At 40.4% G+C, this 22,011-nt stretch overlaps 2 protein-coding genes across 2 annotated transcripts; both read right to left on the bottom strand.

The window, feature by feature from the left end:
• Nucleotides 1-182: 182 nt before the first annotated feature.
• On the bottom strand, nt 183-12,106 carry acsl2 (acyl-CoA synthetase long chain family member 2). Its single transcript, XM_079564854.1, has 20 exons — nt 11,997-12,106; nt 7,775-7,989; nt 7,482-7,596; nt 7,187-7,251; nt 7,000-7,101; nt 5,762-5,861; nt 5,019-5,197; nt 4,780-4,812; nt 4,572-4,623; nt 4,363-4,436; nt 4,050-4,127; nt 2,537-2,671; nt 2,319-2,453; nt 1,898-2,066; nt 1,733-1,821; nt 1,207-1,323; nt 723-866; nt 555-656; nt 413-484; nt 183-336 (listed from the first exon to the last, which is right to left on the bottom strand). Exons 2-20 carry the CDS (start codon nt 7,985-7,987, stop codon nt 196-198), a joined length of 2,115 nt encoding a protein of 704 aa, XP_079420980.1. The 5' UTR covers nt 7,988-7,989; nt 11,997-12,106; the 3' UTR covers nt 183-195.
• Nucleotides 12,107-13,645: 1,539 nt separating this feature from the next.
• Nucleotides 13,646-21,314, bottom strand: prkg1l (protein kinase cGMP-dependent 1, like). Its single transcript, XM_079572837.1, has 20 exons — nt 21,179-21,314; nt 20,558-20,741; nt 20,071-20,188; nt 19,804-19,970; nt 19,343-19,456; nt 18,378-18,483; nt 18,057-18,120; nt 17,398-17,475; nt 17,106-17,200; nt 16,952-17,017; nt 16,593-16,661; nt 16,436-16,520; nt 16,185-16,324; nt 15,996-16,085; nt 14,661-14,802; nt 14,417-14,580; nt 14,203-14,325; nt 13,993-14,055; nt 13,821-13,887; nt 13,646-13,739 (listed from the first exon to the last, which is right to left on the bottom strand). Exons 2-20 carry the CDS (start codon nt 20,736-20,738, stop codon nt 13,656-13,658), a joined length of 2,016 nt encoding a protein of 671 aa, XP_079428963.1. The 5' UTR covers nt 20,739-20,741; nt 21,179-21,314; the 3' UTR covers nt 13,646-13,655.
• Between the last annotated feature and the right edge of the window lie 697 nt (nt 21,315-22,011).

Here is a 22,011-nt window from a genome sequence, read left to right as displayed (position 1 = left end):
TTCATAATGTTACACATTTCTAAATTGTCAAAACAGGGTGACGGCAAATGTGCTCAAACTGTCTCCTGGTCTGAATTAGTGCTACATTCGAAGCAAAAAGACAACACATATACAGGTATACACTGCCTCACTGTGGATTGACTTGACTCAACTGTCTGAATGAAGGACCTCGGTTTTCACTTCTGTCTCCAGGCCTCAAATCGTCGTCTTGCTGTACATTGCTGAAAGTTGTTCTTGAAAAACTCTGCGGATATCGTTCCGTCGGCTTTTAAGTGTTGGAGTGAGGAGGCCATTGGCAATGCTGAACATCTCCGGGTGCAGATACAGATCCTTCACCTTGAAAGAGATGAATATGTAAATTTATAAGACAGACTATCAATAATTCTAAACACATTGGTCAAATCATACTAACTTGCTCAAATGACTTCAACCCTGCTTTTTTACCAACATCTTTCATGTCTTCCAGCACTGCATTCTTAACATCCTACACATTAATTACATTTAATTAGTAAAGTAGTACAGTGAATGAACAGTAGAAGACAAGTGCTACATACAGGGTTCTGGCACAGCTCTTGATGGGATCCCACAATTCCTCGCTCTTTAGCCCAGCCAACAAACACCTCTGGATCAGGCACCACTATACCAATAAGGTAAGACTAGCACAAAATAATAAAAATAAGTATGATTTCACACTATGACATTTGAATGCTTTTGCATCTTACCTGTAAACTGTCTCCATGCACAAACACCTGCTGTACAGGGACACAGCGCATGTAGACATTTTCGATCTTCTCAGGAGCGATGTATTCTCCTTGGGACAACTTGAAGATATGCTTTTTCCTGTCAATGATGCGTAGAGTGCCATTCTAGACAAGCGCAGAGGCAGGCAAACAATAACAATAGAAATGAATGTCACAATTAGGGCTTCAGTAAGCAATATTTTTTTAAACACTAACCATAGGAAGAGGTTTAAAATATGAGTTGCTGGAGAGTAATTCAGGAGCTGCATGTTTTTCAGAATATAGTTGCCTGCTAACCCTGCAGCTGCTTTTTTTTCTGCATCAGTTTTTATTTTACATAAATAATTGTAGCCAGTGCCATTTGATAAATGTTAACCATTCATTTTGTTTGCCATAGAATTGTACCGTTCTGCACATGATAAAGGTTATGTGCCTGAAACCTGTGGATAAGCATGTGTCATCTTACAGGAAGCCACTGCCCCACGTCTCCTGTGTGTAGCCAGCCATCACTGTCCAGAGCCTCGGCTGTTCTCTCTGGGTCCCTCAAGTAGCCCTGAAAGACACTTGGGCCTTTAATGCAGATCTGGGAAACAAAAACAAAAAAATGCATCAGACGACATTCAACCTTGAAGCTGAAATATAAAAGAACACCACCAAAAAGTACATTAAAAGGCAACCACAAGTAGGAAAACCAAGTAAAGAACAGTGGTACATTACTGCTATTGCAGCCCACTGTCTTATATTGCTCTTTTACTCGCTTGACGATTTTTGTATATTATTCATTAACTTCATACTTGATAAGCAACTATAGAAGCCACAGCTGCCCTGGGGTAGACTGACCAAAGCGAGGCTGCCAATCTGCACCATTGGCCCCTCCAACCACCACTCACTTACACATTCACCCATCCTGACCAATTGTACATGTTTTAGCGGTTGGGGAAACCAGAAAGGCTCCGTCTGGGGATTGAACCCAGGACTGAATCAAAGCTCACCTCTCCTTCACCGTTCTTGGTTAAATAGTTCATTTCAGGAATGTCCACCACTTTTACCAAGGCACCAGGCGTTGGAGCACCAACATGACCTTAAAACACAAACACTTTGACAAATTTCATTTTATTCAATGATCAAACCCCCTCTTTGTGTGTAAGAGCGAGTACCTGCTCTCCAGTCTCCAGGCATAGAGAACGTGCAGCCTCCAGTGCATTCAGTCTGACCATAACCCTCAAAGATGAGGCAGCCCAGAGTGGCCCTGAGGAAGGACAGCACCGTGGGGGAGATTGGGGCCGACGTAGTCAGGGCAAAACGAAGTTTACCACCTAGACTCGCCTAATGCAAAACACATTTTTTACATATTACTGCTGTGGTAAGCTGTTTTTCTCTGTGTACAAATGAAATCCAAGCATGAAATGGTAAGTCTATGAAACAAATTTAGATCAGAAATATGCATACTTAAAATGTTTTTATTTATGCAAAGTATTGCAAACGCGGCTCCCTCAGAGTCCTTTACTGACAGTAAGTAATCACAGAAGAAAACATACAAATGTCCCTGAAAACTTAAACAGTATTATAATTACTGACCTGAATCTTTTTGAACACAAGTTTGTCCCAGAGACTATCATTTCGTACAACTCCGCTGCTGAGCTCTGCTTGCTTCCTCCTCACAGCAAAATTCAGCAAAGTCCGACGTAATGGCGAGGTCACTCCACCTTGAATCTGAAAAAAGGACCCAAAAACATGTATTCAAGACCATGACAAAATGCAAGGTTTATTTACGCATCCACAACCGTTGCCCAGACCTTGTCATAGATGCGATTTAGCAAACGGGGCACGACAGGGAGAAAGGTGGGCTTGAGAGTCTTGATGTCGTCCATTAGGAGAGCGATCTCGCCTTGGTAGAATCCCACACGTGCGCCGTGGCAGAACAGAGTCACCTGAAAGAGTGAAGCATTTAACATGGTCAGAGTGCACATAGAACATTAACTTTTAACGGCATGCTAAAAAAACCAACAACACACATTTGACTCCTCTAAATGGGTTTAGAAATGATTTATGGACCGGAAAACTTTGTGTTCCATAATAAAATCCAGGAAATACAGATCAGGGAATTTCAGCAGTAGAAGAAGAAATGGCCAAAGTAAATGGGATTACTCAAAGTGGCATCAATGAAGCGATATACTGTTTTTGATGTCGAATACATGTTGAATACATTTTCTTTACAGTTTGGTAGTTTTTCTGTATGCTGTGCATTAAGGGAAGACAAGTTTGTGTCCAGAAGGAAGCTTACATGTCAAGAGAACAAATAAATTGCTTAATCGTAACATTGTACATTATTGTTCCCCCGATTAAACATTTATCGGGTCAGGGGTTCGAATCCCGGCTCCTGAAGGTGCCACCGCCGTTGTGTCCTTGGGCAAGACACTTCACCCTCCTTGCTTCCAGTGTCTGTGCACTTTGGTGTATGAATGAGAGTGCGAATGGGTGACTGGTTACTTGCTGTAAAGCGCTTTGGGCCAGACGAAGGTAGAAAAGTTGAGACCCATTTACCATTTTTCTCACATTGTGGCGACAACATGAAAACTTAAAGCAAATTTGATATTAACCTCTTAACCCCCACCTGAACCGAGCGTTTTTTCTCTAGTTTGGCTTTACTCAAATCTAAAAGTTTCTTAACTGGAGAGCTATAAGCCAGTGTAACATCTCATGCAACACCTCATTCGAAAGCTAAGACTAACAAAACCGATCTAAACAGAACTTTTTCCTTGCGTTGTTGCCGTGCTGTCACTTTTTTATACTTTTTGTTCTCCATCGCTTTTTTATCACTCTTTTGTTGCTCTTTTGTCACTTTGTTGCAACTTTTTCCATCACTTTCTTGTCATCTTTCTGTCGCTTTTGTTTTTATGTGTGTCGCGCTTTCATCCGCTTCTCGTTTTGTGTTGCTATTTTGATACATTTTTCGAGAAGCTATTAGATTTAGGTGATGACAAACTGGAGAAAATGTGCACAGTTCAGGTGGAAGGAGGTTAAAAAAACAACTGCCTCCATCCATTATTCAGACTTGGTCACCACAAATATGGTAAAAAATAAGTTTGTCCATTTTGACAAATAAAATAAAATGCCTATTATCATATGACAAGATTAAATAAAAGAAAAGAAAAAGATGTTTTGGAAGTTATGTTGAAGTCAGTAATGTACAGCAAAAGTTTCACATTGATTCTAAATGCATTAATTCATTCCAATTCACCCACTTTGTCCCACTTTAATTCACATTTCTGCCTAGCCAATAAACAAGTAAGAAAAAATGATATCTACCTGCATCATCCGTTCAAACATATGGGCGAGAGGCAGGTAGGAGATCGACACATCATCGTGTCTGATCACAACGAAACCCTGAGTGAAGAGAGAGCAAATTGAGCAATGCACCGGGGACACATTAACGTTTCTACTGCACAACTTCTGCAATCTTTATTACGCAATTAGTTTAACAACCTCGCAGCGACACGGACAATCAAACAACCAATTACTCATACCATTAGGCGCACTTGGTAATGGGACAGTTACAAAAGGGGACAAATTGTGAGGCTAAAAAGCTGTTCTCAATTAGCTCAGAAGTGTAGACACAGACCTCCAGGACCTTAATAACAGAGGATATGTTGGAGGCGATGTTGCCGTGGGTGATCATAGCTCCCTTGGGTTTTCCTGGACCCCAAAAGAAAATAAACAGGTTATTACTGCAGTGCCACAAAGAAAACCGTAGCTTGTTAGTGGAAAACGGAGGACACTTGTCTAATGATATGAGGCCACAGTAATTATGCAGATGGGAACAGTCTCTACCTGTGGTGCCGCTGGTGAAGCAAACCACTGCCAGATCTTCGGGCTGGGGCGGCTGCAGCGGGGCAAGAAAATATAACAATGTAATTACAACAAGCTTCCTCCACTGTTAATGATATCTTTACACAGCGAGGCAACAATAAAACTGTCGTCCCAGGAGTTAGAGGGCGATAAAGGTATTTACGGTTTGATAAAGAGGCAGTGAACTCACCACAGGATCGCGGAGGTTTTCTCTCCCCAGTTCCTGAGGAGAACATGGAGGTGTGTTATAATGTTGCCCTCGCAGAAACATACCAGAAATTGTGTTTTGATTCATTTATATTCGAGTAATCCTCAGTCTGTGGTCTAGGTTATGATCATTTTGTCTTCACCCATTTGGATTATTTCAGCACACAAAACCAATAAAAAGGTGTCCTGGAAGTATATACAAAAAAACATATCCATACTTACAATGAGCTGTGCGTATTTCACTACTTCCACGTCACACTTCTTGGCTCGCTCCAAAAAGGCTTCACTGAATTCATTGAAGAGGACGAGGCAGGAGAGTTTGGGACTCACGCCGTTCTCTTTGTTTTCCAAAAGAGATGCTGCCTTCTCTTCACGGTCACAAATCACCAATGAAATTTCAGCTGCAAAACACATCACATTTTGAGCTACACTTCTTAATTTTGCTCGTAGACGTAATATCCACTTGATGAAGCTTCATGTGGATTTAAGGACACTGGAAGACAGCATTGTGGAAACATCGTGGTTTATCCAATATATCACATACTCATCCCTATAATTATGAATAATCTACCCCAAAATAAGATACAATTAGAGCAATAAAGTACAGGCACAAAAGTAACATCCCGATTATGCCCAAAACGCCACTTGGTGTAAGATAACAATCAAAGAGGCCAAAGGCTTAAATGTCCAAATTCTATGTTTTCTCATTTTGGAAAAGTTTTGATCATGAATACGAAACTTGTATTTCCGCTTCATCTACACACAGGTCACCAATTTGTGGTTGGGATGTAGAAGGTAGTTTATGAGTTGCTAAAGAGATAGGAGCCCATGAGAGTTGATCAAGTTTGAGAGCCTTTCTAAAACGGCATATCTTTGGGGTTCTCGTCAGAATGTATGTGTTGTGTATATGTGTTTAATATTGTGCAACTTGCATTAATAACACATCATATTTATATTGATCTTACCCAGATCTAGGATATGAACCATCGCTTCGATCCCAAGAGTTTCATACAGAGGCACCAGTACCATGGAGTAAGTGTAACAAGCCAGCTCCGAGATTGTCCACTACTTCCAGCAGAGGGCGACAGAGACAGACATAACAATAACATACTGTATGTACACTTGATCAGACATGTGAATAGAAAATACTCTGACTTTACAAAAAATGTGTCTTTAGAATAATTTTTGCACAATGATTAAAACAAAAAGTTGTTTGTCCTGTCAGATTTAGTGACAGCAATATCTATCTAATTTTGGGCCTCTTCACCTTAACGTTTAACTACCAGAAAGAAAGGAAAGAGAGAAAGGAGTGAAGAAAGCGGTAGCTGAATCAAACTTATTCACACTCAGGGGCAGGGAAATTGCTCTACCAGCCTGTACATAAAAGCATTGTCTATTGCATAGATTATGGCTGTAAATTACTAGGAGTCCTACAACTAAGAAGAAGGGCCAAAGTTGCCTTCAACTTCTGAAGAGACTGAGGTCTTTTGGAGTGAGCAGGCATCTGCTCAGGACTTTTCATGACTCTGTGGTAGCCCCTGCTATGCACTACGCTGCCATGTGCAAGACTAGCCTGGCTAACGCCAGACTAAAATCACGTGCAGTTCGAAATGATTCGAGCGCACACAGCAGTCTGGCGTTAGCCAGGTTAGTGCTAGACCCCGGGCAGTAGAGAGCGGCACAAGAACAGACTGAACAAGCTGGTCAGGAGGTCCAGCTCTGTGGAGGAGGTGAGGGACAGGGGGCTATTAACCACCAAGCTCTCATCGATCATGGACAATACCCACTGCATGGGACTGTAGAGGAGCTTGTCTGGTGAAGGGCATGAGGTCCTTCATCTCAACTGCTGTCAGACTGTACAGCACTACTGTAAAGTAACTCATGTGCAATAACCTGTGTGAAACCACATGCACCCGCACTATGACCGTAAACTTTGCACTGCCAATGTTGACTTTTTGATATTGCGAAATTGTACATTCTGTATGCATATATAAATATATACATATATATATAATTATTTTTTTCTTTCCTATTGCCCTTCAAAAGTTTTTTTATATTCATTGCATATATGATACCTCTAGTTACTATTACTTGATTGCGCATTTCCTGTCTATTTTGCACCCCTGAGTGTATCTTGAGAGCTGATGTAACAAGTCAGTTTCTCCATTGTGAGATCAATAAATCTTATCTTATCTCATCTTACCTCTGGCCTGTTTTGCGCAAAAATCCCAACAAACTGACTGGAGTTAGGCTGGCACCCTTTGGCCAACAGCCCGGAGCCCAGAAGCTGCGCCTGCTCAGCCACCTGACAGATAGAAGACAACATCGTGTCAGCAAAGCAAGTAGATCAAATATAACAAATATAGAGTATAAATAGAAGTTAGTGAGACCTCAGTGTAGGAGATCCACTCGTATGGCTGTCCAGGCTTTCTGTAGCCAAGACACGGGCCGCCTCCTGAGAAACACAGAACATATGAACTCTTATTCAACATACAGAAAATGTAAATGCATTTCAGTACAGAAAGGCATACTGTATGGATCCTGTGTACAAAAACAAAGTGGTAGTCATCAATGTCAATCAATGTCTCTGTGATGAAGAATCTATTGAATGTATCTGTAATGTTGATCAAGGTAAAAACAATAAAGTTGAACCCTGTGACATAGACTATATATTTTGATTATTACCTGAGACTCTGATGCCTCTTTGAAACATGGCGTAGGCGGTCTTACTGTCCTCATAGTAGAAATCTTGCAGTTTGTTGTCTGGCAGAAGAGCTGACCTTCTGCAGCAGGGATCTCCCTATAAGAAAGACAAAAGTCCACAATGAGGATATTGCAACAAGAACTACATCTATTTTAGAGCATGTTAGGTGATCACAGAATATGTTTTTTTTTTTGCAGATAATATCACATGACCCTAAATTGCTAATTGCGACTATCGATTCAGTTGTGATTACTTGTGCAGCCCTAACACTCACATCGACAGCCACAGACTGAGCCTTCAGATCCACAGTGGGACGCATGGGTCGTGGACGGGTCATCAACCAGTATGCAGTGACTGAGGCCAAAGCTCCCAATCCCAGCAAAGAAGGAGTGGACAAGGGCAGAGAGGACAGTACGCCCCGGGGCCTCTCTGATTCAGAATATCCCAAGTTTGAGCGAAGTGAGCTTAACCACTCATTCACAGACATTTCTGAAAGAGAGAGATGGAAGTGTATTATCAAAATGCACAAACTTCAAGCTACAAAGAAACATTGCATTGTTGTGAACAAAACATAAAAGCAAAATCGAGTGAAATAAAATAATGATAGACAGTAAACAGTAGAAGTAGGCATTAGCTCATTTCAGAAACCCAAGATGCAATAAATACAAAATTAAAAACCCTATACATTTGTTCTTTTTTTAATACAAACAATGCAATAGAAAGCCACTAAATTCAATTGTTACTCATGGTCTAAAATCATTCCTAACTTGCAGAACATATTTGTTGCACATTCTTCCCAGGGATGAGTTCATGGGCACATTTCACAATTTGCAGGGTCACTTTTCAGGGTCACTTTCACAGAAATGCTAGAAAATTTGAACGTGTACAGAACTGTTCCGAGTCTGACTAAACAAAAAAGGAAACTAGCCTGTAAGTTCATGGGAGTGATACAAATGCTGAATGAGGCACAGTATTTTTTCCCACAAGTGTCTAGGTTTACAGTATACTAAAGGAGGGCAAAACATGATATATTCAATGCAAGAAAAACAATCAGGTATAGTGTCTTTAACTTTTGGAAGATGAACATTGTAAATTCACATATTATACACAATGATTATTGCCATAGCGCCTTTGCGATGCCCAAATGGAGTTTTTTAGCGTCTGGAAAAGCACCATAAAAGGCTAATCCATTATTATCCTCATTATTATTAACATCAAACTCAGTGTTGGGTTCACAGTATAATATCAATACTAAAAAGCATTTGAAATAGGGCTGCATGATATTGAAGTGATATGCGATACGGCTGTGCAATATCGCGATAACGATATTATTGCGATATTTCACGATATGTTCCATTTTTTTCAGCAAATTGTGTCAAAACAAGACTTAAAAAACACCCAATCAGGACCAAAACAAGGGTAGAATTAAACAAAGCTAGTACATGTTAAACTAAAACTGAACTTTTACACATGACTTCAATGCATGAGTTTGAGTTTGGAACAAAAATGGGTCGATCTCAGTGAGATGAAGGCTATGGTGATGTTGCGATATATTGTGGCTTCTCACGATACGGATATTGCATCAGCTAATATCGCGATACGATATTTTTTGCGATATATTGTGCAGCCCTAATTTGAAATCTCTATTATTACAACAGAATGGTGAATGCAACCTCAAGTCATGACAATATGTAGACATGAGCCCAGACACGAGCACTCCAGAGCAGTGAAGAGAAGGGAGGCACACCAGGAATTAAGGTTCTTCTTTGTGGTTCGTTGTGTGAACATAGATGGCGACAGTTGTGTGAATTGTTCACACCCAAACTGGGTCAACAGGAATCACCTCAAAGCACTGACATTTTACTGCGGTTAATTAAATCCTTTTTGCGAACAGTCTTGGCCCCTGAGAAGGATTACTGCATCACTTTCGATTGAGGTAGTTGGCAACATACGCTGAACGTCTCACCTTTTCAGCCTCTCGCGGAGGAGAAATACAGTATGTCTAAGATCATTCCTTTAGCGATGTAGTACAAGGCCATGTTACGTCAATGAAAATGTTTATCTCTGAAAGGATGGAACACAAGTGGGCGGCAGGAGCACAATTGCTAGAGCGTCCACTGATCTCTGTGTTGGTGCGTAGTCCTTGGGCAAGACACTAATCAGTGTCTGTGTAAGAACATGAGTGAATGTGTTTTATGATATAGTATGAAAAGCTTTGAGTGGAAGGAAAGCGCTTTGTATATAATTCTTAAACTTTGAGAAGACACATAGGAGAGAAATAAAAACTGACCTCCATGATTACAAAATGAACTGTTGCCGGTAATTCCTAACTAACTTACCGGGTACTTTATATTCCACTTATCTCTCATGCTTTCAAAACAAGCGAGAGAACCATTCTTCCTCTCCATTATTATACTTCAGGCTTTGAACCATTAAAGGATAATACATCACTTGCACAGGAATCCACAAATCCCCTTCGAGAGCACCCCTCAACCTCTCACCCACTTTCTGCCTGGTGCCCAATAATAGGGCTTGTGAGGGAGGGTGATATCATCCCCCACCCACAGCACCATTCAGGCCGGTCCGAAACGTTCTTTCAGAATGGATGATGCCACACTTCTCCCAGAGAGGCTCAATGGACAATTTATTACACAGATGCTATTAATGTAGGTAGATCTGCTATCCAATACGTCATTACACAAACCCACCTTTAAACTAAGATTTCCAAACACATTGTTGACTGACTGGACGCAAAACCTGATCTTTCAACCTTCTGAAGTTTTCACTGTAAATCATTGGCTCATTTAACACATTCGGTATCTAAATTCATCCTGGCTTGGGACCGGTTTGTGACTTCCTCAAGTGTGCAGGTTGTAGTGACATGTTAAATATCGTTGACTAATTCTATTCATATATTATACAACCATTGTCTAGTTTAAGAAAAAGATTTGTAGCAGGATTTGTTATGTTTGTTAGGTCTCCCTTTTTGACTGCCTGCCCTGGACACGTTTACAACTGCAGACATGCTGCGACAAGGCAAAACACAACAGGAATTGCAACTGTTGCCTGAAGACATGTCATCGATGCACCGAAGAAAAATCAAGAACTGTTTTTAATTAACGGTCTGTCAGTCACTGGGATAATGCAGTGTAAAGGTTTTGCCAAACAACGTGGAAGAAGACATTGCAATTATATTCAGTACATTGCCAAATATCACAACAGCAGTCATCACATGATTTAGCAGTGTAACGTGTGAATAGTCATCATCATGGAACTATAGACTGTCAAGCCAGCAGCGCTACTGTGGTGATGACAGCAGAGTTGGGGAATGCTCTGCTCTGACCCAGAAAACTACAGGAGGTGGTAGCGTGGGGATGAGGAAGGGGGATAAAAAAGAATACAATTTACAGTTTCTTTGCCCCCGAAAAAGCAGAAGTGAATGGCCGCCTGCCATTCACTTAGTAGATCCAGGATACGTGAAGCTAACAGGGCAACAAAAGTGAACCAATCAAACACTTCCCAAATGAAGCATAAAGAACAGGAACAAGTGGGGGACCCTGAAGGGGGTGGAGAGAGGGAGCAAACCTCACCTTCACAGCACTGTGTCAGTCGAAACCAGCAGAGCAGGACTGAGCACAAAGCCACGTTTGTGCATTTTACTGCAGCCTATTGTCCACAGTGCATCAAGTTCAGTCCACTTCGAAAGGATCTCTGAGACTGATCCTCTACCACCAATAGTAAAACCCAGAGTGACTTTTATGCACAGGTAAACATAGTTACATGGGAGCAGATACACATTGTCTCTGCCATGGCAGCTTTCCATGTGAACAACCACCAACTTGTTCTCAGTTCCTCCAAGATATGCTGATGAAGGAGAACCCAACACCCACCAATCTCAGACAAGCCAAGTGGTTCAGACACAAGAATGTGAGAAATGTCCCAATGAAGAAAGATCTAGAAAAAGGACGTAAAGTAACAATTATCCTGCCTGGAATGACAATTAAATAGCAGAGTGGTCATTGCAGATTGTAAAGCAAAAATAAATATCGGCTAAACAACAAGTACGAATGAATAAACTCTTAAATAAGTGACATTATGTTGTTTGCATGATTTCGATTTGATGATTGAAATGGCAGAACTTTAAAGTAGAATTGCGAAGTAAGAACTTTAGAGGCCACTGCGTGCAGCAAAGTGTCTCTCCTCTGATCACACCCACTACTATCCTCTCAACGTAGTAGCCGAGGCCAATGTGTCGTGAATGAGGTTAAGAAAAACATGCATCAATGAAACTGTGGGGAAATAATCTGTGGGGGGAAAAATGGAAAGTTGAAGTCAATTTGAGCGTCCCAAATCTGCAACAAACACATGCTGCAAAACGTTTACCACTTTTTAAAGTTTCATAATCCAGCGAAGTTAGTTGGGGAGGGGGAGTTTTTAACATTTAGGGCGTTTATGTTTGCAGACATGGTTGAATGAGCAGAGAAAGAGGTACATACCTGGTGGTTCGTCGCAAGAACTAACTTTAATCCAGCCTGTGGTCCCAAGTCACTGGAGAAGAGCCATCAGCCACAGAAGCAGCGTCAGCGTCAGGACAGCTACAGCTGCACCTCCGGACCACGGCTTCAAATTAAAAGCATGATCTGTGACTCATTTATGTTCTGATAAAACTACACGTTCATATTTTGTCTCCACAATGTGAGCTAATTCGTTGAAAATTTGTTTTATAAGCTAATGGGGAAAAAATGTTGACTTTGTCTGAGGAAGAAAATGGCTTTTGACACTTTTCAGAGTAAACAGCTTTCTGTGAAAGTTAGACAGCTTCAGTGGCTTCACTGTATCCTTTTCCACAACTCAGCTGAGTCAATGCATTTGAAGCAGAAGTGGGTCAGTTACATTTACTCAAGTTACTTTTTGAAGTAACTTTTCTTTTGCAGTAGTTTTTGTACTCCTTTAAGTGATGAATGCATTTCTTTATTTTGACGCATAAAAGAATAGATGTATTTTGTTAACTTAATTCTTCATAATGATGATGATCATTTTATATGTTTTTATGACATTTTCTTTGGAGATATTACAATTACAAGAACGTTATTCTATGTTTTTTCTCATAATCAGGTGCGGATCTACAAAAAAAATCATGGGGTGTTAAGCAGGGTCATGGATAATTTCTGGGGTGGCAACACATTTTACAATGTAGAATGTTTATAGCGGGGGAATGCAAGTGTTAATCACAAGGCATTTTTTCCATTGAGCCTCCCAAAAAAATATATGCAAATAGCACTGTCTAGAATATGAGTAGGGGGTTTCTTACCTAACTGACAATTTAAACTTTTGTTAAAAAAGAAAGAAAAGAAAAGACAAAAAAATCGTCATCTTTGGGGGCACAGGGGTTGGCATCTGGCTCCTTATTTAGCGATGAAGTTGATGTAATTCTTTGTCCTGTCAAAGTAAGCTGTAAGCTTCTAGAGCAGATGTGAGACATTTCATCACATCAATGGGGTGGCAAGACCTTTACTAGAGGTGGCACCCCTCTAGATCCGCCCCAGCTCATAATTGTTGCCAGTACTGGATCATAAATCAAACATTTATGCTCAAACAATTACTCAGTGCTCACACTATTCAAGTCATATTCTCTCCTAGTGCTGTTTTACTCTTACTCAAGTAAGTTTTTGGGTAACTAATGTTGTACCTCTACTTCAGTAAAATAGTTTTAAAGTAAAGTTACTCTTATGTGAGAGTACGAAGGAAGTGAGTGCTTCCAGAGTGTCCTTAGACACAAAGGCAACAGGTGCTCCTCAAAGACTGGGCACAGTTATTTGTAGAGAACAGGTATGTAAGTAATGAAAAAAAAAGGTCTGAGTCCTTTATTTAAATGGACAGCCTACACGTTTTTGACTTGCCTTAAGTTACTCTTACTTGAGTATATATTTGGGCGAGTCTACCAGACCAGGGGCATAAACTAACTTATTTAAAGGATAAGACATACCCTAGCCCTTAAAATGTGTGGTAAAATATATGATATCTTAAGACTTCGAAACAGTCACCATTATTGTTTATAACAAATTCCTGAAAGCAAGAACAACAGTATCATTTTAAATCTACGAAACAGATGGGAGCAATATGAGCTCAGAAATCATCCCAGCTTCAATATGAGCTCAGAAATCATCCCAGCTTGTATAAAACTCCCCTGTTTCCTCGGGATAATGACAAGATGACAGGCTGTCCAAGGGGGGATTTACCTGAAAAAGTAAAATGTAAAAAAAGAGCAAAACAGTAATTACCATTTTTGACACAACAATATAAATTTATGCATATCTTACTTTTGGAACAGGTGGTGGAATTAATGTTCGCCTGCAAAGTCCTTCCCAGTCGAAACCTTCAAACCATCTGCAAAAAAAATAACAAAATGTATTCTACATCATAGGCAGAATATCCGTACTTCAAGCCAGGCCATCTTTGCTATCGCTTCAGTGGAATACATCAGCCTCTTACTTGTGCTCGTGAATGTCCTTGGCCCCATTTCTCTGAGTGCCCAGTCTCTCGGCGGGGTTGTTCCTGTTGATGGAAAATGAAAAATTAAATAAACATTTCACAGGTGTGATATTGTGAAAATTCCTTTGAAATGCTTGCATGTGAAAGCAAGCATAGAAAATCCCATTGAAACGGTGTCACATATTGCATGAATTGTGGGGCAAAACTAACTTGCACAGTCTTTTAACGAGACTTGAGGCACTTTTGCTGATGGTTTTGGGGAATTCAAGGTGATCAATGCCACGGATGGTCTCTGTGAGAATCATCATCGGTTCAAAGCCACAGAATGGGAGACTGGGAACAAACAGGGACTAACAATGAATTTCATCCACAGCTGGAGAAATGAGGAGAAAAAAATGAGGCTGAACTGAACCAAGCAACTCACCGGCCACTGAGCAGTTCAAACACAAAAACCCCCAGGGACCACATATCTACTGATACGCCGTACCCTGGGTTTAGGATGATTTCAGGAGCCAAATAACCAGGCGTGCCACAGAAAGTCCATGTTTTCTTGCCCACACCAATCTTCTTCAGACAGCCAGATCCAATCTCAAAAATACAAAGCAGGATTAAAAAAGGATAAGGTTTCTAATATTCGCTGTGATTTCTGAATGAGTTGACTGAGGTACCAGTTTGGCATATCCGTGTTCGTCCAAGACAACATTTTCGGGCTTGACGTCTCTGTAAACGACACATTGACAGTGGAGAAAGGTCAAAGCCTCCACTACACAAGCCGTGTAAAACCTGGCACTGCTCTCATCCAACGTTCCTCTGAAACACAGCACAGAAACGGAAACTTTTACTGACCTCAAAGTGAGTAAAATCATAAGAGGTAAATGTTGATCCAGCATCTGAATGAATTTAGAAAATGCTTTGGCGATCAATAGGTTTCAAGTTACTTTTACCCTTCATGAGAGACATTTTGATAACCTTTGACCATTAAAATGACACAATAACTTGTTTATGGAATTACTTGAAACCTGTTGATTTCTTCCCCATTACTCATCTAGTTTCTAGGGATAAAAAGTAAAACCTTCAAAAAGTTATGTGACTGAAATACTCAAATGGCTGTTTTGAGTGCCCAAACTACCGTGCAAGTCCCACCCAAGTCAGGACAAATAGAGAGGGTTGCATAATTAGCAAGGCCATTTGTCATTAAAGGCTTATTTCAGGATTTTTGATATAGGGCCTCATTTCCTAGTTATCCAGAGTGTTGTTGATTTCTGGAGATATATATATTTTTCAATTCATGCAGTCCTTACATTTGAAGAGTTTAGTGGTGCTAGGCTAATGCTAGGCTAGCGCTAGGCTAGTGCATGTCTATGGTAACTAGTAGCCTGCATTAAAAACCTCTTCAAAATCTTCAGGTAGTCCTCCAAACATTGCCATATCTGATTTGTAGAAAGCTCTTTTGTGAATTCCACGTTTAGTAATGTCAGCCACGGGTAAATAAACTACTGTACTGTAGATCCGGTAACCTAGCAGATCACTCCGCCGCTGCGTAGCTTACAACCAGGAAGCTGATGCTGCTCAAATATAAGTTATTTTAAATGCAAAATGGTTATATTTAAAATAAAAATATTAATTCAACACAGACATGTATATCAGTAGTCTGGTGTTATAAGCGATTTTCCTCAGGTGCACTGTGCTTGGGTCAGGCTGTTTTTAATGCAGGCTACTAGTTACCATAGACATGCGCTAGCCTAGCACTAGCCTAGTACCACTAATCTCTTCAAATATAAGGACTGCATGAATTAAAATAATATATATATCCAGAAATCAACAACACTCTGGATAACTAGGAAATTAGGCCCTATGTCAAAAATCCCAAAATATCCCTTTAAATGAAAAGCATATTTGGGGGTTTTATGCACACAAAGTGTTAGGGAAGGCCGAAACCCTTAAAAGATAAACATATTGTAATACAATCGACAATTATATTTTCTTTGCATGACAAGGCTTACTTTTCTTTCAGGAGAGTAATGAGATCACCGCCAAGGCACGCTTCTGTCAGCATGTACAGAGAGTCAACATTCTGAAAGGTCCTGTAAAGCCTGTTATAAAGACATTAGCTCCCAGTCACAACCATGACACATAATCAAAGACAACCAAACGAGAATCTAACAGGACGTGATCCGTTGAAGCACCGGCACCTGACTATGAATGGACAATGAGCCTCTATCAGGATATCTCTCTCCCTCTGGACATGCTCTCGTTGACCACTGCCAAGGATTAGCTGCTTTTTGAGAACCCTCATGGCAAAACAGCCCTTCAGATTCTCGCTCATCCGCACCTGTCCAAAATGGAAATCATTGGATTGCATTATAGAAACATGGGATCTGAAAGGAAGACGGCGCTTGGAGGCGTCCCATCCTGTGTAATTGTCTCTGAGGTCGTCTCTTACCAAGTCTACGTGACCAAACTCCCCCATTGCCAAGGTCCGTATCACCTGGAAATCATTTAAACCAAGTGACGGAGCTGGATCGGAGCTGTTAGAGGAAAAATATATCAGATCTACATATGTTATAGTTTTACAGATGACATTTTGTAACAATACGCACTCAAATGTAAACTGTTGTGTTTCCTGCTCCTCGTCCAATACCAATTCACCAGCAACATCTTTGAAAGTCCTGTAAAATCAGTAAGAGTCATTTTTTTCCATCATGAAATTTAATACTAGTTACCATAGACATGCACTAGCCTAGCACTAGCCAAGCACAACTTAAATCTTCTAATATAAGGACTGCATGAATTTAAACAACACTCTGGATGACTAGGAACTGTCAAAAATCCTGAAATATCCCTTTAAGGCAAATACTACTAGAGAACTGTTGGCTAGATGCGACGTAATATTGCATTATAAATTAAATATGAATAAAGTTACAATTGTAATAATGGCTTTGATGTTGAATAGACTTACTCTCTGTCAATCGTTAAACATGTTACATCTTCTTCCACAATCACGTTTGTTGTCATCTCACCATCGCTGATAACCACGAAAAACAACAAGTGAATGCTACAGAAAGCTCTAAACAACAATACAATTTACACACTCGTATGTGCTTTGTTTTTACCTCCAAAGAGCGCTTTCTCCAAACCACTCTCCCTCTGAAAGTGTGGACACAACCTCCTCTTCTTTGTGGCTTTCTTTCCTCTCAGTCACCTTCACCTAGTAAATCAGAAATCCACAAAGAAAAGAGGGCAATGAGAGAGAGCCTCGTGGAGAGGGGCTGTAGTCAATTATCACAGTCATAATGCAATTTCTAAAGCTGCTCGAGCACACTGACATTTGGTCTTCTTAGTATAATATTTTCACTCTGAAAGAGCCATTGCCTGAGTGCAGTGTGAAAGGCAAAAAAACCTTACCAGGCCCTTAGTGATGATGTAAAACGTGTCCCCTTTTGTCCCTTGTTGGATGATGTGCTCACCCTCTGAAAAGTGCATCTAGACGGATATAAATACATTATGAATGAAGACCTAATGAGATAGACCTAATTACAAACTTATATATATATTTCACATTTCTGCAGATAAATGGACAAGGAGTCACAAGACCGAAGCCTCTTTGGGGGACATTTATCAAGACAGGTGCTAAGTAGCGAGTACAAGCTAGAAAATGGCATCTAGCTATTTGTGGACATGTTGCACCAAATTCCCCATTTAAATGTATCACTGTGCTACGGTCCCAAATCTGTAAATGAAAGAATAATGCGTGAGTATTGCACATAAGCAACTGCTTGGTGAATGACACCCTTTGTGTTGTTCCCCTTCACAAGGAGGTAAATAATTTGCAATCCTCCTTTGCTTAGATTTACTTACACAGCACAGTAGTATTGTGGTACTAGGATGGAAATACCATGGTAGGGATGACAAGGAATAAAGCATTTTGCAGCCCTGTTGCCATATTACCAACAAAATGCTCATTAGCTTTCCACAAACTGGGTTATACTGATACCCAGTATTATTATTTTTCTTGAAATGAGTTGGTTAATTATTACACTTTTATTTAATATAGTAATGTGCACCTCTTCCATAAGATCCGACACTTTTATGATGACATCCTCTGGCAATGTCTGCAGGAAGGACACACTGCAGACACAAAGAACAATACAGATAGCACTCAAAAGCAGTAACCCAAAAAGATTTGATGGAACCCCCCCCCCTCCCTCATGTCTGAGCTTGATCTGTAAACATATCAGACTACTATTGTGCAAGTTGGACTATTCTCGTTCTAATGCTGTGCACGCAAACATTACTGTGATGGCGTTGTGTTAAAAGTGCAGGAAATATCAAACAGCTTGCCCTGGCTTGAGTCAGATCAAATGCATTGGAGGGCTGCTGTTTACCTGCCCAGGAGCTCCACTGAACGCGAGAGGCTGTTGAGACCATTCTGCATAAGTGTGGCCTGGTAGCTCTTGCGGTCGATAACCCACACTTTGCTGTCCATTTGCGCTATAGGGATCAAAGAGAAGGTGGCAGATGAGGTGACAGAGGTGGTGCCTGTGGCAGTAGGAGCTCAGTTGGCGACAGGAGCAGGACGCACTAAAGTATTGAGCTGCCTGCAGTGACAGTGACATATTCTTTGATGGACCAAGGCGTACAAGAGCAGACAAAGGGCCGTCACAGCTTTATTAGTGACTTCTGAAACGGATTTCATCTCGATTTGCTAATCCATTATTTCCAACACTGCTCTTTATAATGGAGGGCGTTGTAAATTTATAATGACCCTTCTTGGCTTTTTCTGTAAAGCTTCTGCTAACGGAAATGAGTGTCTTTTACATGGTTTAATTAAACTTCACCTCTATCTTAATATCCTCAATAGACACTCCCAATGAAGCACCAAAGGAATGCCATTCATGTTTTAAACATTTGAAAGATACTACAAAATGTGAGAAACAAGAATATAAAAAAGTCAATCATATTTTTGGTGTTTTTTCACATGCGTTTTTAAAAAATATATAAATCAGTACAAACAGACACATGTAACTTTTGTATGTTGTATACTGATCATACATAAATGGACTTTAGATAGATAGATAGATAGATAGATAGATAGATAGATAGATAGATAGATAGATAGATAGATAGATAGATAGATAGATAGATAGATAGAGATTTTGTATCAGCTGCACTGTGTCAGCCTTGTGTTATCACACCTTGAGAATAAACCTTTTGATCGAGTAACACCATTTCTAACACTTCCAACAGTCTTTCATTTCAAATCCTGCAAACATCTTAGCTGCAACTCCATTGCTATAAATCAAACAGTCACATCTTTCACATTTAAGTAAAATAAGACAAGAATCGTTACCTGACACAGAGTAGTTGTGTGTGCAATTGTAAAGAAGTGCCAATTCTCCAAACACCTCCTCTGGTAATACTGTATGTAGCTTCACTCCATCCTTTTTCACATCCAATCTGCCCTCTATGTCAACACAACGAGATCAACAATAAATTTCCGTAATGTAAAATGTTATTCAATGTTAATACGCTCCAGCCTTGGCTCAGTTTAGAGCCATTGCCTTTTCTGTCCTTGTACAATGACATTTAAAGACAAAACATCTGCAGGGGTCAGTTCATCTCTAAATGCCTCCCATTTTGCCTTTTCAAACGCTAGGACGCCATGCCATTTGGGCTGGATACGTTGCAAGATACTGTCTAATGATTGGAAAGGCTGCGGAAATTGATGTGATAACGCTGTCACCCTGTTCTCGCGTTTCTGACACTTGCAAATGTCCCCAATGTGATCCGCATCGCCAAATATTGATTTACCTTCCACAACATAGGCCTGTGTTCCATTGGTTTCTTCTTGAAAGACATAGCAGCCTTGATTGATGGCGGCTGGATACATACAGGGAAGGATCGCTTTGATTTCTCTATCATCAAGGTGCTTCAACAAGTCACTCTTCTGAAAGGCAGCTCTAATCAGCCTTTGAGACCTGAGGACATGAAGGTTAAATCACCAGCTATTCAAATTCAGGACGAGCGCACAATATTACTGTGTGGCATTGACTTTTAAGATCCATTATGTATGCTTACTCTGTGGTTTTCTCAAAGCTTTTGTGAGAAACCGTGGCTAAAGTGACCGGGTCCAAGGTAGCGGGTTCAGAAATGATTGTCTTTCTTTTTAATTTCTCGTCCTCCTCAGCTATTGAACCTAGTGAATAGAAAAACAGGCTTACATCACATTGTTGTCAACAACCAGGTGCCCCCCTTATTAAATATTTGCTTTTCCAAAAGCCACCAGGACAAGACCAAGACTAAATTTGGACTAAACCAGGTCTAACTCATGACTTTCATTAGATAACACAGTGTTACTAACTCATATTGGAAACCAGATCTAAACGAGGAAGAGAACCAACTTTGATAATGCAAGTCTTAAATTCAAATGAAATTGGCCATGTATGTAATTTAAATACATATTTGAAATTGCTGATGACCCTGATGTCACCAGAAGAAGCCAAAGTAACACTGGGGGCACAGGCACAATAGTTTGGAGACCAGAGCACAAAGATTTATGTCTAACCTGTGGAGGTTCCAGGTAGTGAAAAGGTGGCTCGATAGCGGTCCAGTTCCTCCTGAAGTCTTCGAATGAGCTCATCCTTGGTGTCCAGCTCTAGCTCCAGCTCATCTATGAGAGTGTCCCTCTGTCTGAGTTCCTCGATCTTCAGCTGCAGGGCAAACTGAAGGTCTCGCAGAGTACCCATCACCTGCATCATATCTACATTGTATTGACAAGCTTTCACTGAATGCCGAGTATATCAATTTGGATAAAAATATTCATGCCCAGCCCACAACACAATAATTAAACAATGTTATTACTGTACCTAAATGGCTTAGTGTTATTGACAAGTAGGCATCTAGCTAATACTTCTAATGTAGCTTATCATTATAATAAATAAAACAGGTCAAATTCAAATAAAGGAAAACATGTGGTTACAGAATTCAACTCAGAAGCATAAAGGCATAAAAGGGGGAAAAACATTTAACAACGATTAAAAAAAGAAACGTATAATATTTTAGATACTTTATAATTAGAGCAAAAAGGAATTGAGCACACACGAGTCTCGCCTACTTTATGGCTCTAATTTCTCTTATCCTCAAAGTTTTGAGTTTCCACCACTAGGCGTCAATAAATGGCACTTACCCCAGACCGTCGGACTGAGCCAGAAAAATATTTGTTCGTCCTTAATGCCTTTTTTAGGGTAAGTGTGCGGACAGATTATTCGGCAGGTGCCGATCTCTCTCCTCAAGTGAAAGATGTTCAGTGGCTCTGGGCTGGGCACAGGCGGCAGCCAATCACATGACTGAACCAGAGCGAGCAGAGCAGAGGAGGGTGTGAGGATTCCTCACTGAGGAGAGAGGCAAAAGCCAGCATCCCAACTGGGTCAGAGGGCCTATGGGGTATTTACAATCCTCGGGGAGGAGTAACCTACCTTAAAATTGTGTTCAAGCCACATTGCCACATTAATAGTAGTTAGTAGGAGACAGATGTGCCGAGCACATTTTTAAGACCACTTAATCGTGCAGTTACCAACAGGCTGCATAGTAAATGAACCATAAGCAAAGCCTAGTATTTTTTGCTCATTAAAATGTTTGACAGCTCAAATCGAAATTTTGCCTGATTAACATTCGACATTATATGTGCGTCTACATTTTCATTCAATATCAATATGTGACTGGAATGTTAAATGGACAGACTAGACGAGAAAATATTCAAATATAATATTAGCATCTTCAATCATTTCCCAACAAAGTTGAGCCATAAGACACGCCCCTGCGAATTCTCATTGGACGACACACCAACTCGAGCTTAATATTTTAGTTTTACAAGTGTTTAGGTTAGGTTAGGTTAGGTTAGGTTAGGTTAGGTTAGGTTAGGTTAGGTTAGGTTAGGTTAGGTTAGGTTAGGTTAGGTTAGTTTACTCTAGAGATTAAGGACAGGGTAGAGGTTAGGGTTAGGGACAATCTTCACAAGGC

This window comes from Gobius niger (genome assembly GCF_951799975.1).
Source record: "Gobius niger genome assembly, chromosome: 1".
Classification (NCBI taxonomy): Eukaryota; Metazoa; Chordata; class Actinopteri; order Gobiiformes; family Gobiidae; genus Gobius; species Gobius niger.
This window is presented reverse-complemented; position numbering and strand designations above follow the sequence as displayed.